At 36.5% G+C, this 20,279-nt stretch overlaps 2 protein-coding genes across 2 annotated transcripts in view; both read right to left on the reverse strand.

The window, feature by feature from the left end:
• GPR39 (G protein-coupled receptor 39) overlaps positions 1–9,852 on the reverse strand; it is a 384,835-nt gene extending 374,983 nt beyond the window's left edge. Inside the window, exon 1 of the mRNA XM_043894069.1 lies at positions 9,626–9,852. The gene's annotated coding sequence lies outside the window, so the exon portion shown is untranslated. The remainder of the gene's footprint in view (positions 1–9,625) is intronic.
• Positions 9,853–12,734: 2,882 nt separating this feature from the next.
• SLC35F5 (solute carrier family 35 member F5) overlaps positions 12,735–20,279 on the reverse strand; it is a 38,608-nt gene continuing 31,063 nt past the window's right edge. Inside the window, exons 13-16 of the mRNA XM_043894423.1 lie at positions 20,100–20,190; positions 17,109–17,263; positions 16,482–16,568; positions 12,735–13,579 (exon numbers count right to left, since the gene is read on the reverse strand). Of these exons, the coding sequence (XP_043750358.1) occupies positions 16,493–16,568; positions 17,109–17,263; positions 20,100–20,190 (322 nt within the window). The 3' untranslated portion in view covers positions 12,735–13,579; positions 16,482–16,492. The remainder of the gene's footprint in view (positions 13,580–16,481; positions 16,569–17,108; positions 17,264–20,099; positions 20,191–20,279) is intronic.

The raw sequence follows: 20,279 nt of genomic DNA on the forward strand, positions 1-20,279 counted from the left end.
AAATGGCTTTTTTAATAGCAAAAACATAAAAGGAACTCATATAGCTCAACAGCAAAAGAAATTAAATAATTTAAATTTAAAATGGGCAAAGAACCTGAATAGACATTTTTCCAAAGAAGACATACAAGCGTTCAACTGGTATATGGAAAGAAACTCAGCATCACTAATTATCAGGGAAATACAAATCAAAACCGCAGTAAGATATCACCTTGCAGCCTGATGGCTTTTATAAAAAAAAACAAGATAACAGAAGTTGGTAAATATATATAAAAAAGGAAACCCTTGTACACTGTTAGCAGAAATGTAAAATGGTACAACAGCCACTATGGAAAATATTAAAGCAGTTTCCCAATAAATTAAAAAACAGAACTACCATATTACCCAACAATTCCACTTCTAGATATATATCCTAAGAAAACAAAATCACTATCTCAAAGCAATATCTGTATTCCCATGTTCGTTGCAGCATTATTCACAATGGCTGAGGTAAACCCAAATGTCTGTATATATGTGTGTGTGCATAATATATACATGCAATATTATTCAGACCTCAACAAGAAGGAAATCCTACCCTTTGCAACACAGATGAAACTGGAAGGCACTATGATAAGTGAATAATCCAGACAGAAGAAAGACAGATACTGCATGGTATCACTCATATGTAGAATCTAAAAAGAAAACAACAACAAATAGTGGAACAGTAGTTTCCAAGGGCTGGGAGTTGAGGGAGATGGGGAGAAGTTGGTAAAGGGTACAAACTTTCAGTTATAAAATGAGTTAAGTTCTAAGGATCTAATGTATTGCATGGTGACTATGGTTGATAATACTTTATGGTATAACTGAAATTTGCTGAGAGTAGATCTTGAGCTTTCTCATCAAAAAATAAATAACTATGTGAGGTAACAGACGTGTTAATTAACTTTATAGTAGAAATCCTTTCACAATGTATACATGGATCAAACCCTCACACTTTAAACATACAACTGAGTTTTTCAATTATACCTCAATAAATTTGAAAAACAAAAATTTGCTTGTTAATTTGTTTAATAACTGGTTTATGGCCCTAGAAAGAACAATTTGGGCCAATAGAGCAAGCAGATAATCAGGTTCTTCACTTACCCTCCATGAAGTCTCCTAGCATTCTTTTCAAAGAGGAAAACTACTTGGAGACAGGAGTTATCTTCCTGATCAAAAGACCCAAGATTGTTGCTCAATATGGCTTCTTTCATGCAAGCACACAGATCTAGAGTAACGAACACTAGACTGGGAGTCAGAGAATGTGAAATTTGTCCGTAGCCTACTTGTCAGGAAACATAGAGTACATTAGGGCAGCCATATAATTGTTGTTGTCTAGTCGCTAAGTTGTGTCTGACTCTTTTTTGACCCCATGAACTGCAGTCCACCAGCCTTCTGTCCATGGGATTTCCCAGGCAAGAATACTAGAGTGGATTGCCATTTCCTTCTCTAGGGGATCTTCCCAGCTCAGGGATAGAACCTGTGTTTCCTGCATTGACGGGTAGATTCCTTACCACTGAGCCACCAGGGAAGCCCAGTATATCATTAATTGAATGTAAATTATATTCTTCATTGGAGCCTTCTTAATGATTATGCTAGTACAACAGATATAAACCAGGACTGTCCTCTACAAACTGGGATATATGGTCACCCCAATTCTATCACTAAATATTCTGTAGAGAAACTTCCAACTATAAAACAATGATCCTATGGTTAGCAGACCAGTTTAAAATATTTATCTCTAATGGTGAGAATTGACAAGTGCTTAATGGCTGTTCAAAAAAAATTAAGATGAAGAGTTTTAAATAGAGCAAAGTTTTCAAAACACTATCTCCTTAAGATTCTATTTTCAGTCTTTCAAGAGTCTTTCAAGAAATTAAGAAATTGTTTTAGTTCCTCTTTCCAACACTTCCACGAATACACTATACTGAATGCTCTAGTTCTTAAACTCTCAGTCACTAAAAAAATGTTTTCCATGTTCTATATTTATGTTTGGTTTTAAAGCAGCCAGTTTTTTTAGGAAGAGAGGAAAGGATGGCAGTGAGAAATGGAGGCGGAGGGACAGGAATGATGACAGATGTCCAGGGCAGGCATCTTCCCCCAATTCCTCTTTTTGGAGTGGACTTGAGATGAACAAAACCAATCCTGTTTCAGAGTGTTTCTTGTACTCTTGTCACAGTACATGACATCTTCAGGTACTGTAACTCTGGTTTTTTTTTTTTTTTTGTAACTCTGTTTTTTAGAGATATACGTTTTCCACACAATTGGGCCTCCAAGTGCAAGCCAGCTACTTAGTACCTGTGCCAACTCTGGCCTGCACGACCTCTGCTCTCTAACTCAGACAAGTTGACATCCAAAGGCTCCAATTTCCAAGCTCTTGTGGCAACTGGCTCCCAGGCAAGTCCTGCAGTGGGAGTCAGTGGCAGAAAGAAAAGGGAAAACAGAGTCTTTGCCTCGTTTCTAGCTGTCTCACATGAACAGCTCCTGCTCTTCTCTGTTGAGGTTCACCTTTCTCCTGCAGACCTGGCTGTGGGCTTTGTCCCACCAACCTAGAGAGAGGACTAGCTTCCTGCTGATGCTTACTTCCAAGCTGCTTCAGTCTTTTGCTGGTTCTCTCAGCTCTTTTAACACAAGAGCATCAATCTTGTTTTAAAATCCCTGTTTAAAATACTTGAGTAGTTTTTGTTCTCTGGGTGGAAATGATTGTTATAATACTCAGTAAAATAGTGGGTTGTTTCAAGTCTGGAGGAAAACTCACTGGAAGGGCCTTACTGTGAGATAGAATGTGGTTCTCCTACAGGGAACCTTCCCAAGAGTAATTATTCAAAAATGTCACCTCGTGAGTTGGCTTTGTGCTATGCTGTGCTTAGTCACTTCAGTTGTATCCGACTCTTTGCGACCCCATGGACTGTAGGCCGCCAGGCCCCTCTGTCCATGGGATTCTCCAGGCAAGAATACTGGGGTGGGTTTCCATGCCCTCCTCCAGGGGATCTTCCCAACCCAGGGATCAAACCTAGGTCTCCCACGTTGCAGGTAGATTCTTTATCATCTGAGCCACTAGGGTTTAGACCTTGCCAAGTATAATATGCAACTCATCGTGCTTAATGTTTGGTCTCTTAAAGCTGAACCACATTGTTCTACAGGAAGATCTGCTTTATCACAGGAGATATATCTTGGAGATTCAGGCATGAAAGAATAAGTGCAGATGTCTCAATAAAAGAAAACTTCATTGACTTACTAGAATTTGTGCATTCTAGATTGAGACCCAAGTAAGAGCAATGTTTTCTTCTGTGAATCAGCACATGCTTTTGTAAACAAAAGTTTGTTCCCATTAAATTGATCTTGTGCAAAAAAAAATAAAAAAATAAAAAATAAATAAAAAAACTTTAGAAATCAAATAGTGGTTTGCACAAGGATATATCTGAACTTTTCACGTATTTTTACTGAAACAGAAACTACAAACTGTAAGTAGAATATACAAATGATTTTACACAAATGCATTAAAAAAATCATATATATTTTACATTAGGTTATTCAGTCGATAATCTTTCCCAAATCATATGGTATAAAAATAAGCAATGTTTCAAATTGCCTCCAAAATTGGGATAATTCTGACCTTGTATTAGAACAGAATTTATAACATAAGTAATTGAATTAATTTTTATATTTAAATCTTAAATATGCCAAGTTTGGAAAATCTGAAAATATTCATTTTATTAAACAGGTGGAAGAATAAAATTATCAGTTTAATAACAAATCTGAGATAAAAGTCTGCATTAAATTATGCTTAAGAAAATCTATCTAAGATTATTCCCTTTAATTTATCATTAACATTTCATCTTCCTAAAGTACTTTTCATTACCTCTGGCCTTCTAGTTCTAGTAATTAAGGTGACTTTTATATAAAATGATATCTACTACAGGGATGGGAGTATTTGCACTTAGCTACTGATCACTCAATACAGAACTATCAGATAAAAAAATGTGGCAACTTGACCAGAACGATGCATTCTTGTCTAACGTAAAAATACAAATCATAATTTGTTGACACACGATAATTTCAGCTTTGTTTACTAGCCAAAGGGGATTAAGAATATACTATATAAAATTTAATACAGTTGACCCTTGAACAACTGTTCAGGTCTGAACTGGACAGCTTCACTAACACGTGGGTATTGTTCAACAGTAAATACTACAGGACTATAAGGGCTTCCCAGTGGTGCCAGTGGCAAAGTACCCTCCTACCAATGCAGGAGACTTCAGAGACGGTGGGTCTTAAGAGATGGGTTCTATTCCTGGGTTGGGAAGATACTCTGGAGGGGGAAATGGCAACCCACTCCATATTCTTGCCTGGAGAATCCCATGGACAGAGGAGACTGGCAGGCTATGGTCCAGGGGGTCGCAGAGTCAGACAGGACCAAATCAACCAAGCACAGCACAGCACAGGACCGTAAGGCCTGTGGTTGGTGAACACACAGATGTGGTGGGACCGTGGGTACGGAAGGCGATGATAAATTACACACAGGTGAACCCCTATGCTGTTCAAGAGTCAACTGCATAGAAAATATCTAGGGTGCAAAACAAGCTTCCACAAGAATGTACCAGGGTGACTACAAAGAAATGCGAAATAAATACATATTCCTGGTCCCACAAAAATACTGCTGCCTAATCTCTTAACACTAATCTGAATAAGAAGACCCACTTCAGATTATACTAGATGAAGTTTTACCTTACATTGCATCCTGACATTTGACTTTTTTTTTTGTTTTGCCACTACCAGATTTTTCATGTTATACTAACCAAGGGAATTAGCATTTCAGTGTCCTATCTGCATTCTTACTAGCCTCTTTCTGCTCACGTTTTTAAAAATAGGTATTTTAAATGCAGTTGGAGCCTACAACATAAGGGGAAAGCTCTCCCACCCAAGCCTCCAGTGCTCATCTTGCAGGCCCCCAGCAGTCTGCAGTGTAAGGAGACCATTCTGGATGGATGCAAATGCTTTATTCAAGTTCCACATTTGTCTCCAAACTCCAACCAATTAGCCGCATATGCTTTTTGTTGTGTTATATGTACTCATCCCCATATTTACTCTATAGATTTAGATGGTAGGTGAGAGGGGAGGCAAAAGGACCCTAGTTGTGATTATTGTCTTTAATAAGGTGGAATTAAACAGCACAACACATCTAATATCACTTTAGCCCAGTACTTTGAGCATCCCCAAGTTTTCAGATTATAAATTCACAACAGTGAATAATACACTAGTGATTATTTTTAAAACATTGAACAATTTCATGCTATAAAAATTATATGCTTACAATTTTAGCTTGAATTTGTTTTCTAGTTTATTTAACACTGTCTGAAAATAAAGGAAATAATGAAAACTATATATTTGAGAATGCCTTATAGGAGGCAACATAGTGCAGATTTAACACGGCCAGTTACTTAGAAAAGTGTACCCATATATCTGATACCCTCAGCATCCAGAAACCATCACAAGTTCAGATACAACTTCTTCAATGCTGCTTTATAAACCTGACTGAAAACTTCTAGAGTTTAGATGCTGAGCTGTAACAAAAGCAAAAAACAAAACTATGGTCTATGCAATGTTACCACCACACCACTCTATAAAGCACCAAAACACTGTTTGGCATTGTCTCTTAAACTAGAGAACTTTCAGACACATAAAACATGAGAGTTGACAGGAACTTAGAAGATGCTAAGTTTAGTCCCTTACTTTCCACCTGAGAATAGGAAGGGAAGAATAAACCAAAGGAATCAGCATTTATCGAGTCTCAGGTATGCAGGACGGGGCACTTCCAACTTGGCTATCTCATTTCCTACAGTCCCAGGTAGGTAGCATTAACCTCCATTTTACAGCTAAGGAAATGCAGACCTATCTGGATTAAATGCCTCCCAATAAATCCACTAATGGAGAACAAGGGGATACCATCTTCAAGCTACTGCTCTTTCCTCAGGGTCAGTTCAGTTCAGTTGTGTCCGACTTGTTGAAACACCATGAACTGAAGCACACCAGGCTTCCCTGTCCATCACCAGCACCTGGAGCTTGCACAAACTCAAGTCCATCAAGTCAGTGATTCCATCCAACCATCTCATCCTTTGTCGTCCCCTTTTCCTCCTGCCTTCAATCTTTCCCAGCACAGGGTATTTTCTAATGAGTCAGTTCTTCACATCAGGTGGGCAAAATATTGGAGTTTCAGCTTCAACATCAGTCCTTCCAATGAATATTCAGGACTGATTTCCTTGAGGATTGACTGGTTTGATCTCCTTGCAGTCCAAGGGACTCTCAAGAGTCTTCTCAAACACCACAGTAAAAAGAAAAAAACAAACAAACAAAGTAATGGTTCTGTATCTGGGCCCTAAGTGGCTTCATATAGGGGCTTTAGAGGTTTCATAAAGTCCCTGATGCTGGGAAAGACTGACAGCGTATGGAGAAGAGGGCATCAGAGGATGAGATGACTGGATGACACCATCAATTATTATTTTTCTTTATTTTTAAGTACTCTGCTTAAATATTTGACTTTTATAACACCTTGAAGATTCAATAAAAATAAAAAGTAACACATACACACACAAAAACAAAAGCATCACTTCTTTGGCGCTCAGCTTTCTTTATAGTCCAACTCTCACGTCCATACATGACTACTGGAAAAACAATAGCTTTGACTAGATGGACCTTTGTTGGTAAAGTAATGTCTCTGCTTTTTAATATGCTGTCTGGATTGGTCATAGCTTTTCTTCCAAGGAGCAAGTGTCTTTTAATTTCACGGCTACATTCACCATCTGCAGTGATTTTGGAGCCAAAAAAATAAAGTCTCTCACTGTTTCCACTGTTTCCCAATCTATTTGCCATGAAGTGATGGAATCAGATGCCATGATTTAGTTTTCTGAATGTTGAGTTTTAAGCCAACTTTTTCACTCTCCTCTTTCACTTTCATCAAGAGGCTCTTTAGTTCTTCTTCGCTTTCTGCCATAAGAGTGGTGTCACCTGCATATCTGAGGTTATTGATATTTCTCCTGGCAATCTTAATTCCAGCTTGTGCTTCATCCAGCCTGGCATTTCATGTGATGTACTCTGCATGTAAGTTAAATAAGCAGGGTGACAATATACCGCCTTGATGGACTGCTTTCCTGGTTTGGAAACAGTCTGTTGTTCCATGTCTGGATCTAACTGTTGCTTCCTGACCTGCATATAGAGTTCTCAGGATGCAGGTCAAGCGGTCTGGTATGCCCTTCTCTTAAAGAGTTTTCCACAGTTTTTTGTGATCCATACAGTCAAAAGCTTTGGCATAGTCAATAAAGCTGAAGTAGATGTTTTTCTGGAACTCTCTTGTTTTTTCAATGATCGAGTGGATGTTGGCAATTTGATCTCTGGTTCCTCTGTCTTTTCTAAATCCACCTTGAACATCTGGTAGTTCACGGTTCACGTACTGTTGAAGCCTGGCTTGGAGAATTTTGAGCATTACTTTGCTAGTGTGTGAGATGAGTGCAACTGTATGGTACTTTGAGCATTCCTTGGCCTTGCCTTTCTTAGGGATTGGAATGAAAACTGACCTTTTCCAGTCCTGTGGCCACTGCTGAGTTTTCCTAATTTGCTGTAATACTGAGTGCAGCACTTTCACAGCATCATATTTTAGGATTTGAAATGGCTCAACTGGAATTTCATCATCTCCACTAGCTTTGTTCCTAGTGGTGCTTCCTAAGGCCCACTTGACTTCGCATTCCAGGATGTCTGGCTCTAGATGAGTGATCACACCATCGTGGTTATCCAGGTCTTGAAGATCTTTTTTGGATAGCTCTTTTGTGTATTCTTGCCACCTCTTCTTAATATCTTCTGCTTCTGTTAGGTCCATACCATTTCTGTCCTTTATTGAGCCCATCTTTGCATGAAATGTTCCCTTGGTATGTCTAATTTTCTTGAAGAGATCTCTAGTCTTTCCCATTCTGTTGTTTTCCTCTATTTCTTTGCATTGATCACTAAGGAAGGCTTTCTTATCTCTCCTTGCTATTCTTTGGAACTCTGCATTCAAATGGGAATATCTTTCCTTTTCTCCTTTGCTTTTGGCTTCTCTTCTTTTCACAGCTATTTGTAAGGCCTCCTCAGACAACCATTTTGCCTTTTTGCATTTCTCTTTCTTGGGGATAGTCTTGATCCCTGTCTCCTGTACGAACCTCTGCCCATAGTTCATCAGGCACTTTGTCTATCAGATCTAGTCCCTTAAATCTATTGCTCACTTCCACTGTATAATTGTTAGGAATTTGATTTAGATCATACATGAATGGTCTAGTGGTTTTCCCTACTTTCTTCAATTTAAGTCTGAATTTGGGAATAAGGAGTTCATGATCTGAGCCACAGTCAGCTGCCGGTCTTTTTTTGCTGACTGTATAGAGCTTCCCCATCTTTGGCTGCAAAGAATATAATTAACCTGATTTTGGTATTGACCATCTGGTGATGTCCATGTGTAGAGTCTTCTCTGTGTTGTTGGAAGCGGGTGTTTGTTATGACCAGTGCATTCTCTTGGCAGAAGAGGCCATGCTCAATAAATCTCTAATCCTCCTTTTGAAGGAGGTTGCCATTATCTTCCAGAGAAGGCAATGGCACCCCACTCCAGTACTCTTGCCTGGAAAATCCCATGGACGGAGGAGCCTGGTGGGTTGCAGTCCATGGGGTTGCTAAGAGTTGGACACGACTGAGCGACTTCACTTTCACTTTTCACTTTCGTGCATTAGAGAAGGAAATGGCAACCCACTCCAGTGTTCCTGCCTGGAGAATCCCAGGGATAGGGAAGCCTGGTGGGCTGCCGTCTATGGGGTCGCACAGAGTCGGACACGACTGAAGCGAATTAGCAGCAGCAGCAGCCATTATCTTCATTACCTCCACCAGCACTTGGCTTCAGGTCAAACAACAGGGAGGGAACACAGCCCCACCCAAGGGAGACAGAAAATTGGATTTACTGAGCATGGCCCCACCCATCAGAACAAGACTGTTTCCTCAGGATAATGATTCACAAATGATTCCTAGGACCAGCAACAGGAGCATTACCTGGAAACTGTTAGACATACAAATTCCCAGGCCTTCTCTAACAGTGCTTAATCAGAAACTGTGGAGGGGGGACCAGCAAGCCCTGCAAGTGGTGCTGGTGAAATCCTCAAGCTTTAGAGCCACTGCTCTTTTAGCACGCTGTCTCTCAAAAACTCTACTTGGAACACGTATATTAAAATACATGTAATTTTACACTAAACTACTGCAGAGGTCACAAGAACTTAGTGTATTACCCTTTATACCAGAATATCATGACATAGATAGCCTTCAACAAAATTTTGCTTTGGATGTTACATGATCTAACTGACACTGAATTTTTTTGTTGAGAAAAAAAGAAAATTGAGAGTTATTCTGAATAAACAAATACTGGCAGTAAGATTCTGAAGCTGTTTCACCTTATGTCTAAAATAAATAAGATTCTTGAAACAGAAATCTCTGCCTGTCTTACAAAGATCCACTGAAGTTAACAAATACCAGTGCCTGACTCTATTATCACTTGCCATAATTAAAACTAGGTGCAGGAAAACCAAGTAGGAATTTAGTGAATTACCTTGTGCAAAGTTTCAATTTGGACGGTTTTCTTTTCCACCTTTAAAATATTAGCATCATGAAGGAAATCCTGGTATCATCTGTGTACTTCTCCACTCCAAACCCCCATATGAAAAATAAATTCATTTATGTTACAAAAATTCAAAATGTTCTCATTGGAGATTTTGCCATTTCATTTTAGCATTTTGGCAAATATGTCTAACCACAGAATACTAATTTCTTTTCATATGCAATTTTCCCTTAAATATATGACAATGATTTCATTAGCTGCCATTCTAATATGCATATTTCATACAGGAAATTTATAGGAAAGCATTGTTTTATAAATGCAATGACACTAAAAGATAAGTTTCCAAGATACATAAAGCACAATTTTTTCTTAGGAAACAAAAAAATCACAATGAAAATAAGGTAATCATTAAAATGAGTTAAAATTAAAATAGAGATTTCAATTATCATGTAATCTTGATGCGTGATGGCAAAAAAAAAAAGTTTTATGTTAATATAACAGTAAATTCTCAATGGTCATTATTTGCTTCAAATTTATAACGAACCCCTTTTCTATCTCCAGTTTTTTAAAGGTTCCCAATATTTAAAAGGAAATTTCCTATAGAGTACATATAGAGTATGAACTATGAAATACTTGTTATTAATTTTTCCACAGATTAATGAAACTAATAGTACAAAAAAGGAAATGGGGAGGGTCTAAAAATTGCAAGTCTATGTAAAAAATGTACCTCAATTTATCTGAATGGAATCTTTGGTACATGACATACTAAAGTAGAACCCTACCTTCAAATTCTGCACGTATGCCTTGTGTCTACTGAAGAAAAGCCGGCACACAGTTGTTAGCCATATAAGTTACACCTGCAGATGTCACAGGTAACAGTCATTTCTTAGTTTTTTTTTCACTCTTCTATAATATTATTTAGTAATAACTATTTCAAAAAGAAAGTAGGCAGAAATGATGCAGGATTACAACAACTAGAATTGCTTGATATAAAAATAACATTTCATTTATTTGCTAATATGATTCTCAGAAATATATTTTAAAATTAATTGCCTACTTTATCCTTCTTTAAGGACATTTTGTTTCCTCAGCTAGCACACTGAGAATTACAGATCCTACCAAAGTGCCTTACAAAGAACCTCGGATTCCATAGAAGACATACCTTACATCCCCAAACTGGCTCTGCAAAACCGACTATAAAGCAGGCATTAGCATTCTTCCTGAAATAAGACTGTATAACTGAGAATATTCATTTTACCTTGTGAGCTCACTTCTATAGAAACAATGAATTTTATTCGTTCCCTGCCAGTGGAAAAATCAGTTTAAGGGGTTAATCAGGCTGATAGAAGTCAATAAAAAAATAAATTTTTTAAAAATCAAAATTTATTTACAGGGATAATTATAGGTGCCTTATGCACCCCTAATGGCTTTTCTAAGCTTCAAAAAGCGTTCACCCAAGCTTTTAAGGCTGCCTCGTTTTTCGGTTTTAATAGAGATTCTGAGGTTCATTTAACAGAAAGTCTGACAAAACAGCAGACTCCCTTTCATCAAGGTCATAATTTGAAACATTATACAATAATGGGATTTAAATTATGTATGGGAAGAAAAGCAGAAGACTGAAACAAGGTATTAGAAATCTCTATTTTGGTCTTTAGATTCAGAAAAATATAATCACAGGCCAACACTGTTCCAACAGAGATGAAGGACATTGGCAAATACTTCAGTGTAGCCTCTCCCAATACTTACAAAGGTCCACAATGTGACTGCTGTCACCCTAGAGCCCTGACACCTAGATTTCCAGGTAATCACAGCATGGAAGTAATCTACCATAACTACTTCTTCAGAAGATGAACCCTCAACTACAAAGATGCAGGAAGGAAGTCCTCAACTGCTCATTTGCCATGGTTACAGTATTCAAATATAAAAATCATTAAGATAAATATAACTAGGAGAGAAGATAATACTGCAAAGCAGTAGTAATTCATACTTTCAGGTAAGCAATAACACTGCTTCCTTCTAAAGAGGCTGCTCATTGATAAAAAGCATAATAGCCAAGTGGAAGAAGACCCTCTCAAGATTTTTCCAATATATTAACTTCTTGGAATCCTGAGTGACAACACATGATCTGTATGGCATATGAACATAGAGCACATGGACAACTAAAAACTTCTGACTTCAATTTCTTTTCCTACCATATTTAGAGAATAATTTAAAGTTTTAATTTCACCATCACTGTTTCAACTATTTCATCCTGTAATTGCCAAGAGGTACTGGCAAACTGTCAAAACAGCAAAAATAGAAAGTAGAGAGGTATACAGATAATAAATTTCAACCAAACTTAGTCTTTGAGTAACTTAAATGTTACTTCAGTAGTTCTTTCCAGGATAAAATTTCTTATAAGTCCACATTCTTTACATGCCTTTGACCTGTGTCAAGCTAACAAAATCAATTATGATTTTCAGCATAAGATTTATTGGTGGCACCAAATAGGAGAACAGATGTCTATTTTTTAAATTTAATGTTAGCAAGAAACAAGTCTTTTAAATTAATGTAATATAAAAGTTCTCAGGACAAGCTAAACTTCACTTTAGACTTATAGTAACACCAAAGCAATTTTAAGATTGTGAATAAGACAAACTGAAGCTAAGCATTACAAAGGGAATTCTTAAAAATCATAATTCTTTGAATTGAATCATAATTCAATTCTTAAGAAATTCTAAAGAGAAATGAACTAGTCTCACAAAACTTGAGAAGGAAATGGGCTCTGATTAATCAAAAGACTGAATGGATCTGGGACATACATTCATCCTCCGAGGTTTACAGTGAGTCAAGTCCAGGAGCAGCTGCACAATAAGGACGTAGGTCTAAGAGTTAAATCAGGAGTATTTTATAATTAATTTAATCTTGGCAGAGGAAAAGTTCAACTGTAATTTTTAAAGTAGAATTTCTTCTTGCCTTCCTTCTTTGGTTTTTAACCATAAACTTTATTTAGGAAAACTAAAATTATTTTAAAAAGAGGCATCTAGTTCTAGTACAATTTTGCATATTTATATATGAAAAAACCAGAAACCAATTGGTAGATCTGTAATACACACACACATATATATAAACATTTTATTTTAATAATACTTTATCACTTCAATTTACATCATTCCATTATGAAAATGTTTAATTGAAGAGAGGCTATTTCTTCAAAACTCTAAATAAGCAGAGCTTTATCAATTAAACGTACAGCATTACAGCCTTTAGAAATACATAATTCTTCATTTTACAGTAATACTTCCCCTTTAAAAATTCATCATGGTTTGTCACAGATTTAAAGTACAAGGCACCTAATGCTATGAAAGGATAATACAGTATATGCAGTGTAAATGAAACAGATCTTCTGTCAAACGTTGATTCTTTTTAAAGTCCTACCAAATTTGTGTGAACATATCTGTTGCATAAATTAAACATTTTTTGTTTTATTAATTTGTAATATTCTACAAAACTAAAAAATATAATTCGTACCTATTATAGGCAGCTTATTTGAGCATTTTACCTGTAAGAAACACTGATCTATATACTTAAAATGATTTCTGAAAACATTTTCCTAATATAGTCCAGCATTTAACAAATAATATGTGAAAATAAAGTCTCCAGAACATTAAAATTTTATCCTTTGATTAGTTCAAATTATTTTATCAGTTGAATTCCTTGAGATGTATAAGGCAGGTTGGTCCTTTAGATGGACTGTAGACTGAAACTTCCTATAACTGTAGTGGTATGTACACAGCTACACAGCAAAGTACTTCATTATGAAAATGAAGACAAAAGATATGAGGAAAATATGTTTTAGAGTTCCAAAGAACTGAAACTGTTATTTTTCAGACTAGGCACTGAAACATTTTTCTACAAAAACTTGCCAGAGATTGTCTCTTCGCTGTATACTATTCCATCACCAAGCTAAAAATAAAAATAAACACATAATCATCATTAGATTACAACTGTCAGCTTTAATTTTCTAATTTATATTTTAAAAAGCAAATTAGCTTAACATTGAAATATATATCAAATACAGTCTATATACTTAATAACTGGATACTAGAACTTGAGGTGAGTACTAAGGACTGATGGTGAGTTCTACATGTTCACTGACATCTAATGCTATTTTAAGATCACAAAATAACAGTTTTACTCATAATACATCCTACCATTATCCCTGTGAAGACAAAGACTCCTCTAACCCAGCCTCTTATTCTACTCTATCGTAGTCTATCTTCTTTAGTCTTCACTATCTTCTCTTTATCCTGCTCTCACTTCCAAAAATTTCTGGGTGAGAGTGGGTATGAACGTGAGTATGAAAATGATACACAGCATACCAGGGAGGGAAAATGCATAAATTAAAGCATTCAAAAGATTGAAAGAGGGACTTCCCTGATGGTTCAGTGGTTAAGAATCCACCTTCCAATGCAGGGGATGCAGGTTCAATTCCTGGTCAAGGAACTGGATCCCACATGCTGTGGGGCAACTAAGGCTGTGCCCTGCAACTAGAGAGCCTGTGCACTCGAGAGCCCATGCGCCGTATCTAGGGAGAAGCACACCTGCCTCTGTGAAAGACCCCAGGTGTAGCAACTAAGACCCAACACAGTGAAATAAGTAAATAAATAACATATTTTCTAAAAAAGCTTTAAATACCTATTTGCATTTAAAAAAAATTTAAATATGGCAAAATACATATTTAGTTCTACTATCTCCAAAACCTCAGGAAAACGACAATAAAGGGATTTTCTTTTAAAGGTTTAAATCACATGGACAAAGAACAGAGACAAGAATATAGCAGCTAATTCTTAGTTAGCAATGAAGAAATACAACCAGGTATCTCTGTAGGGAGAGGTAAAGAAACAACTAAAAACGCATGCTAAGTCGCTGCAGTCATGTCTGACTCTGTGCGACCCCATGGACAGCAGCCCACCAGGCTCCTCTGTCCACCGGATTCTCCAGGCAAGAATAATGGAGTGGGTTGCCATTGCCTTCTCCAATCTGAGGTCCCTGCTCAGCCAGCTCAGCCTCAACTAAAAATGTACAACTAAAAAACAAAAAAAATGTACAACTAAAAATGTACTAAAATTGGTACAAAGTTTATAGAAAAAGGCAACTAGATACTCAGATGCCCTCCCTTCACTTTTCACAGCTAATCAAGTGCCTCTTCTCTATCCCAGGAGAAGATCTGAGGTTAATTCTCTGAAAGGGGTAGGAAGAAAGGGTCTCGGACTGGTTAAATGCCAGGCACAATCCTACACGGTTCAGGAAAAATAACATTGATATGGTCATAACTTGGTAAACACTGATAACACATCTGTCCAAGCCACACGGTAACTATCCTGGATGATGAGGAGGAAGGAAGGCAGGCAAGTGGAGTGGGAGCAGAGGAGGGGAAGCTGAAAGTAACCTATCTTATACTGCCATAGTGGGGAAATCAACTGAAGATGCCTGAAACTGAGAAAGCAAGAAACAGAAGTATAAGCATGGTACTTAGATGGAGAGGAAAACACAGAAAGAATCAATGACGAGTTTAAAGGGACTCCTCAGGGTGGGAAAAAAAATGAGAGCAGTATAGGCAGGGCAGGAGACAAGAAGTCTTGTAGAACTCTTAACTCTTCACACTATTGCATGTATAGCCATCCTAAGAGTAAAATCTAGAATAAAAAGTGACCAATCAGGGGTTCCCTGGTGGTCCAGTGGTTAGGAATCCGCCTGCCAATGCAGAGGACACAGGTTTGATCCCTGGTCTCGGAAGATCCCACACACCATAGAACAACTAAGCCCATGTATCACAACTACTAAAGCTGCAGGCCCGAGAGTCTGTGCTCCATAACAAAAGAAGCCACCACCACAAGAAGCCCATGCATCGCAACTAGAGAGTAGCCCCCACTTGCGGCAACTAGAGAAAGCCCACACATAGCAGTGAAGACACAGCAGCCAAAACACAACAAAACTCTTTCTGTCATGTAAGAAATATAAAAGATACTATTTCTTAAAATTAAAAAAAAAAAAATGTTCTCGAAACATTGTTAAGTGAAAAAGCATAGTCAGAGAATCAGGATATGTTGGATGTATCACGCCAGTTATGGTAAACACACACATGCATAGAGAAAGGACTGGATATGCTTGGGAATCACTTATTTGGGTCAGGTACCATATTTCATGTGTTTTAAACTTACCAAGTATTTAATACTTCTAACAACTTTGTGAGGGAGGTTCTTCCGCAACCCCACTTCACAGAGAAGAAAACTGAGGCACAATGAGGTTACGAACCTTGCATAAGGTCACACAGCTAGTACACACAAAGGCTGGAATTGGATCCCAGGCAGTTTGACTCTAGAGTTGGACTTTCTCAGCCTCTAATCTGTATCAACTCTCAAAGAAATTAATTATAGGAAATAGATTCTGTATTTGAGCAATACAAGAATAAGGACCTGGGCTTCCCTAGTGGTTCGGTGGTAAAGAATCTGCCTGTCAATGCAGGGGATGTGAGTTCGATTGCTGATCTGGGAAGATCCCACAAGCTGTGGAGCAACTAAGCCTGTGTGCCACAACTATTGAGACTGTGCTCGAGAGCTCAGGCGCTGCAACTAATGAGCTCAGATGCTGCAACTACTGAAGCCTGTGTGTTCTAGAGCCTATTCTGCAACAAGAGAAGCCACTGTGATGAGAAGCCTGTGCACTGCAACCAAGTAGCCCCTGTTCACAGCTAAAGAAAAGCCTGCACAGCAACGAAGACCCAGCACAGCCAAAAATAAAAATAAATACAATTTTTAAAAGAATAAGAACCTTATTCAGTACTAATGTCCACTAACATACAAACCTGGACTATAGCTAACTAGCCCCATCCTCCTGAGAAACACCATGCATAGGAATGAGACTCTCACACTGTTCACTGTCTTCTGGAACCCTTAAAAAAAAAGAAAAAAGAAAAAAAGACAATAGTTAGGAAAGCTTTACACCTGAAACGAACTTTTACAAATGATCTATTCCACTGGCTAATGCCTGAGGTCAGACCTAAGACTACAGCAAGACTGTCCCAAGTTCTTTACAGAATGTAAGTTCTTTACATTCTGTAATACAATGTTTTAGAGAATATAAAACGCTTTCTCTCTTAAAAAAAAATGAAAAAGAAAATGAGGCAATGCTACCATATTTTATTATGAATTTTGTTCACATCAATGTTTTCTACATTTAAATTTGTTACAGCAAAACTGTAAGCACTTTGATTTCACCTGTGAATTAAAACATTTTTTTTAAAAACAGCAGTTTTGAAAAAATTATCCTATCACCCATAGATCTAAACAAATTCTTTTAACTGGCATTGTATATATAATATTATAATCTTTTAAAAATTCTTCACAGAATCTCTAAAAGCTAGGTCAGCATGGTATGATTCCCAACTTACTTAGCAAACATTTTGAAAAATTTATATTGGAACTTAACCTACTTCTGAATTCGATGTTTTCTGCATATAAAGGCAAAAATTCTTCTAATTCCCACCATCACAGGATCCCAATTATTGTAATGGCACAGGAGAGTTGCAATAAAAAATGAAAAAAATACAGGGATAGCGCCTGCAAAAAATAACCAAGAAAACTGCACCTAAAAATAAGAGATAGGAAAAAAGAAAAAAAAAAAACCCACAATTATCATTAAGACAATTTTTCCTTAAACACAACTTTTCTATTTGTGATAACTTGAACAAATAAAACACCAAGAAAATAATACTAAACACTGACAATATATTAAGAATGTTATTATTAAATATAAGGATTTACTTATACTAATCACTTGTTTCAATTACCAACAAAAATACCTCTTACTTAGAAAATATCCTAAAGGAAAGAGAGGAAAGCATGCTTTTCAGTTATTAGGCAGAGTACATCAGAAACAGAATTACAAATTTTTAAGCATCTGTCTTACACATCACACTGCCCATTTGTTCTTTACTGACTATTTTCAAGTTGATTCTTCCCCTCTAGTTTCTGAAGTCATTTTTTTTTTTTAATTCCCATCTATAAAAAACTAAGTTATGCTATAGCTGTGATGCTGTATTATGGTATGGGTCTTTTCTTACGACAGTACTGAAAACAGATGAAACTCTTAAGTGAAACTTTGGCAAACAATTTACAGATGAAAAGCTTGAAAAGAAAAAGATTCCAAAGGAAATCACAACTAAGTAAAATAAAGACTACCAGGAGAAATATTTTTACTAGGAAATGTGAGCCAAAGGAGACAGGCAAAGCCTCAGTGGTGAGGAGCTCTCAGATTGCTAATCCTGACCCTCCAAACCATCATTTTACCTGGGTCATCAAGAAGATTAAAAATAATGAGATCCCATAAAGTTATAAAAACAAAATTATTTCCTTTACCACCTAGATTCAACTTAGGATCAAAAACAATTGCCAAAAAAAGCCTACACTGATTAATTATTGAGACTCAGCTGCAACACACTGGTAGTTTGCTTTCAAAATAATGATGAAAACAGTAACTCCTATCTTTAAAATAGGGAAGAAATCTGCTTACCCTTTCTAAGTATTAAAGAAATCAGCTTTACAATCAAAGGCAAGACTCTCTCTTGTGGGAAACATGTACTATTTCATTTCATATTAGCTTTAGTCAGAGTAAAGGAGTTTTGTGAAAATAATTATTTATTTACGAAGGACTCATAATGCATAACACAAGGAAAGTTAGTTAGGTCGCTCAGTCGTGTCTGACTCTTTGTGACCCTGTGGACTGTAGCCCACCAGGCTCCTCTGTCCATGGGATTCTCCAGGCAAGAATGCTGGAGTGGGTTGCCGTTTCCTTCTCCAGGGGATCCTTCTCCAGGAATCGAACCTGGGTCTCCCGCATTGCAGGCAGATGCTTTAACCTCTGAGCCACCAGGAAAACCCAAGGAAAACCACTGACAAATTTCAGCATGCACATTCTTCTCATATGGTACATACACACAGGCTGAGTCAGCCTAAGAACACCCAGCAGTCAGTACTAAAAACCCTTCACAGTGTTATCAAACTATTGGTATAACATATTCTTGGAATATTTGCAGGATATTTAATAATCTAGAAAAACCATGATTAATTTAAATGACCCAAGAACAGAAAAAGTACAGCATAAAAAAACTTATGACTAATGAGAGTTAAAAACGCAAATATAGATGACAGAATGATATCATGACTATTCAACTAAAAAAATCCTACTGAAAAAAACCAAACGTCATAAAGATAGATAAAACTCTAGATGACTTTTACAGGCAAAGTTCACTTTTAACAACGCAGTTATTTTTATGTTGCCAAATAATAAAAAACTTCTAATTTGATTTCCAGCAAGCTATAAGGACAAATTTTTTTTTAAAAATGAAGACATTTATCAAATGAAAACTGCCCAAGTAAACAAAAAAAAGTCTAATTTCTGAATATATATGAATGTAAGTCTGAATGCAATCAGGGATGCTTCCTATTATACCAAATATCAATAAGTTAAAAAAATAAGTATCTTAAGCACAATAAATAAAGTTAATGAATGCAAAAATTTCAGAAACTATTGATATATATAAATACACTTGACTATTAGAATAAAAAAAACCTAAGAAAGTAAGTTACTCCCACCATGTTTCTATTGCAGCTCTGGGACACACCCTGCTACTTTTTCCAGAATGCATCTTCTGCCCTCAATTCCCACCAAAGGCCCAGCCTACTCATTTAACTAAATGCCTGATGCGCAATCAAGAAGTGACTGTCGGTGTGTTTTTCTAATCAATTATATATACATATATTTTCCCTTCTGTTTTGCCTCCATCTTAAAGTATTTGAACAAATTACAGTAGCATTTACTAAAATTAAATTTGCTATTACAGGTCTTCTTAAAAAATTCAAAAATAAAATTAATCTTCAATTTTTATTTTTCAAATCTGCAATAAACTGATTTTTCAAAATATCAGTATGGTAAAGTACATTTACACAGCAGCTACCAAAATCCTTTGATAAGCATCATTTCCCTAGTTTGACTAATTTTAGTTGATATTCAAGATTATGACCTGAAGATGTGGAAAGGCCTGGATATTATATGATGTATGATTTTAGTGTTATATATATTTTATACTATTCACACTTTGAAAATCATGGCATATGTAGAATAATTAATTCTCAATTACAGAGATTTCCATTCTTAACCACAGCAAATAAAAAATCTACTGAATCAGAAAACAAAATTAAATAACAAAGAATTGTTTTTTAAATAAAAAACTAAATGCGACTAAATTACAAAGATGACCATTTCTTTGGTACTTTTTATATCTCTGTGTAGTAAAACAGTTTGGAAGAGAAGGCACCAAGTATTATTCATGGTCATCTTCATAATTTAGTCACATCCCTTAACTTTCATTATTAGCTCTGATTTAATAATATACTTAAAATATCTAATAAATAGTTTACCTTACCTTTTGCATACACATGTCAGCTATTATGGATAGAGGTATTGTAAGGCTTAGTGCAAGTGTGCCTATCAATGATGAGGTAAGAAAGCAGCCCCTAAAAAAATAAAAGAAAGAAAATATACATTTCCATAGCAAAACCACAAAAGAACCAATGAAAAACAATGATCAAAAATTATCTATCCT

The sequence above is a fragment of the Cervus elaphus genome, chromosome 33, assembly GCF_910594005.1.
Source record: "Cervus elaphus chromosome 33, mCerEla1.1, whole genome shotgun sequence".
Classification (NCBI taxonomy): Eukaryota; Metazoa; Chordata; class Mammalia; order Artiodactyla; family Cervidae; genus Cervus; species Cervus elaphus.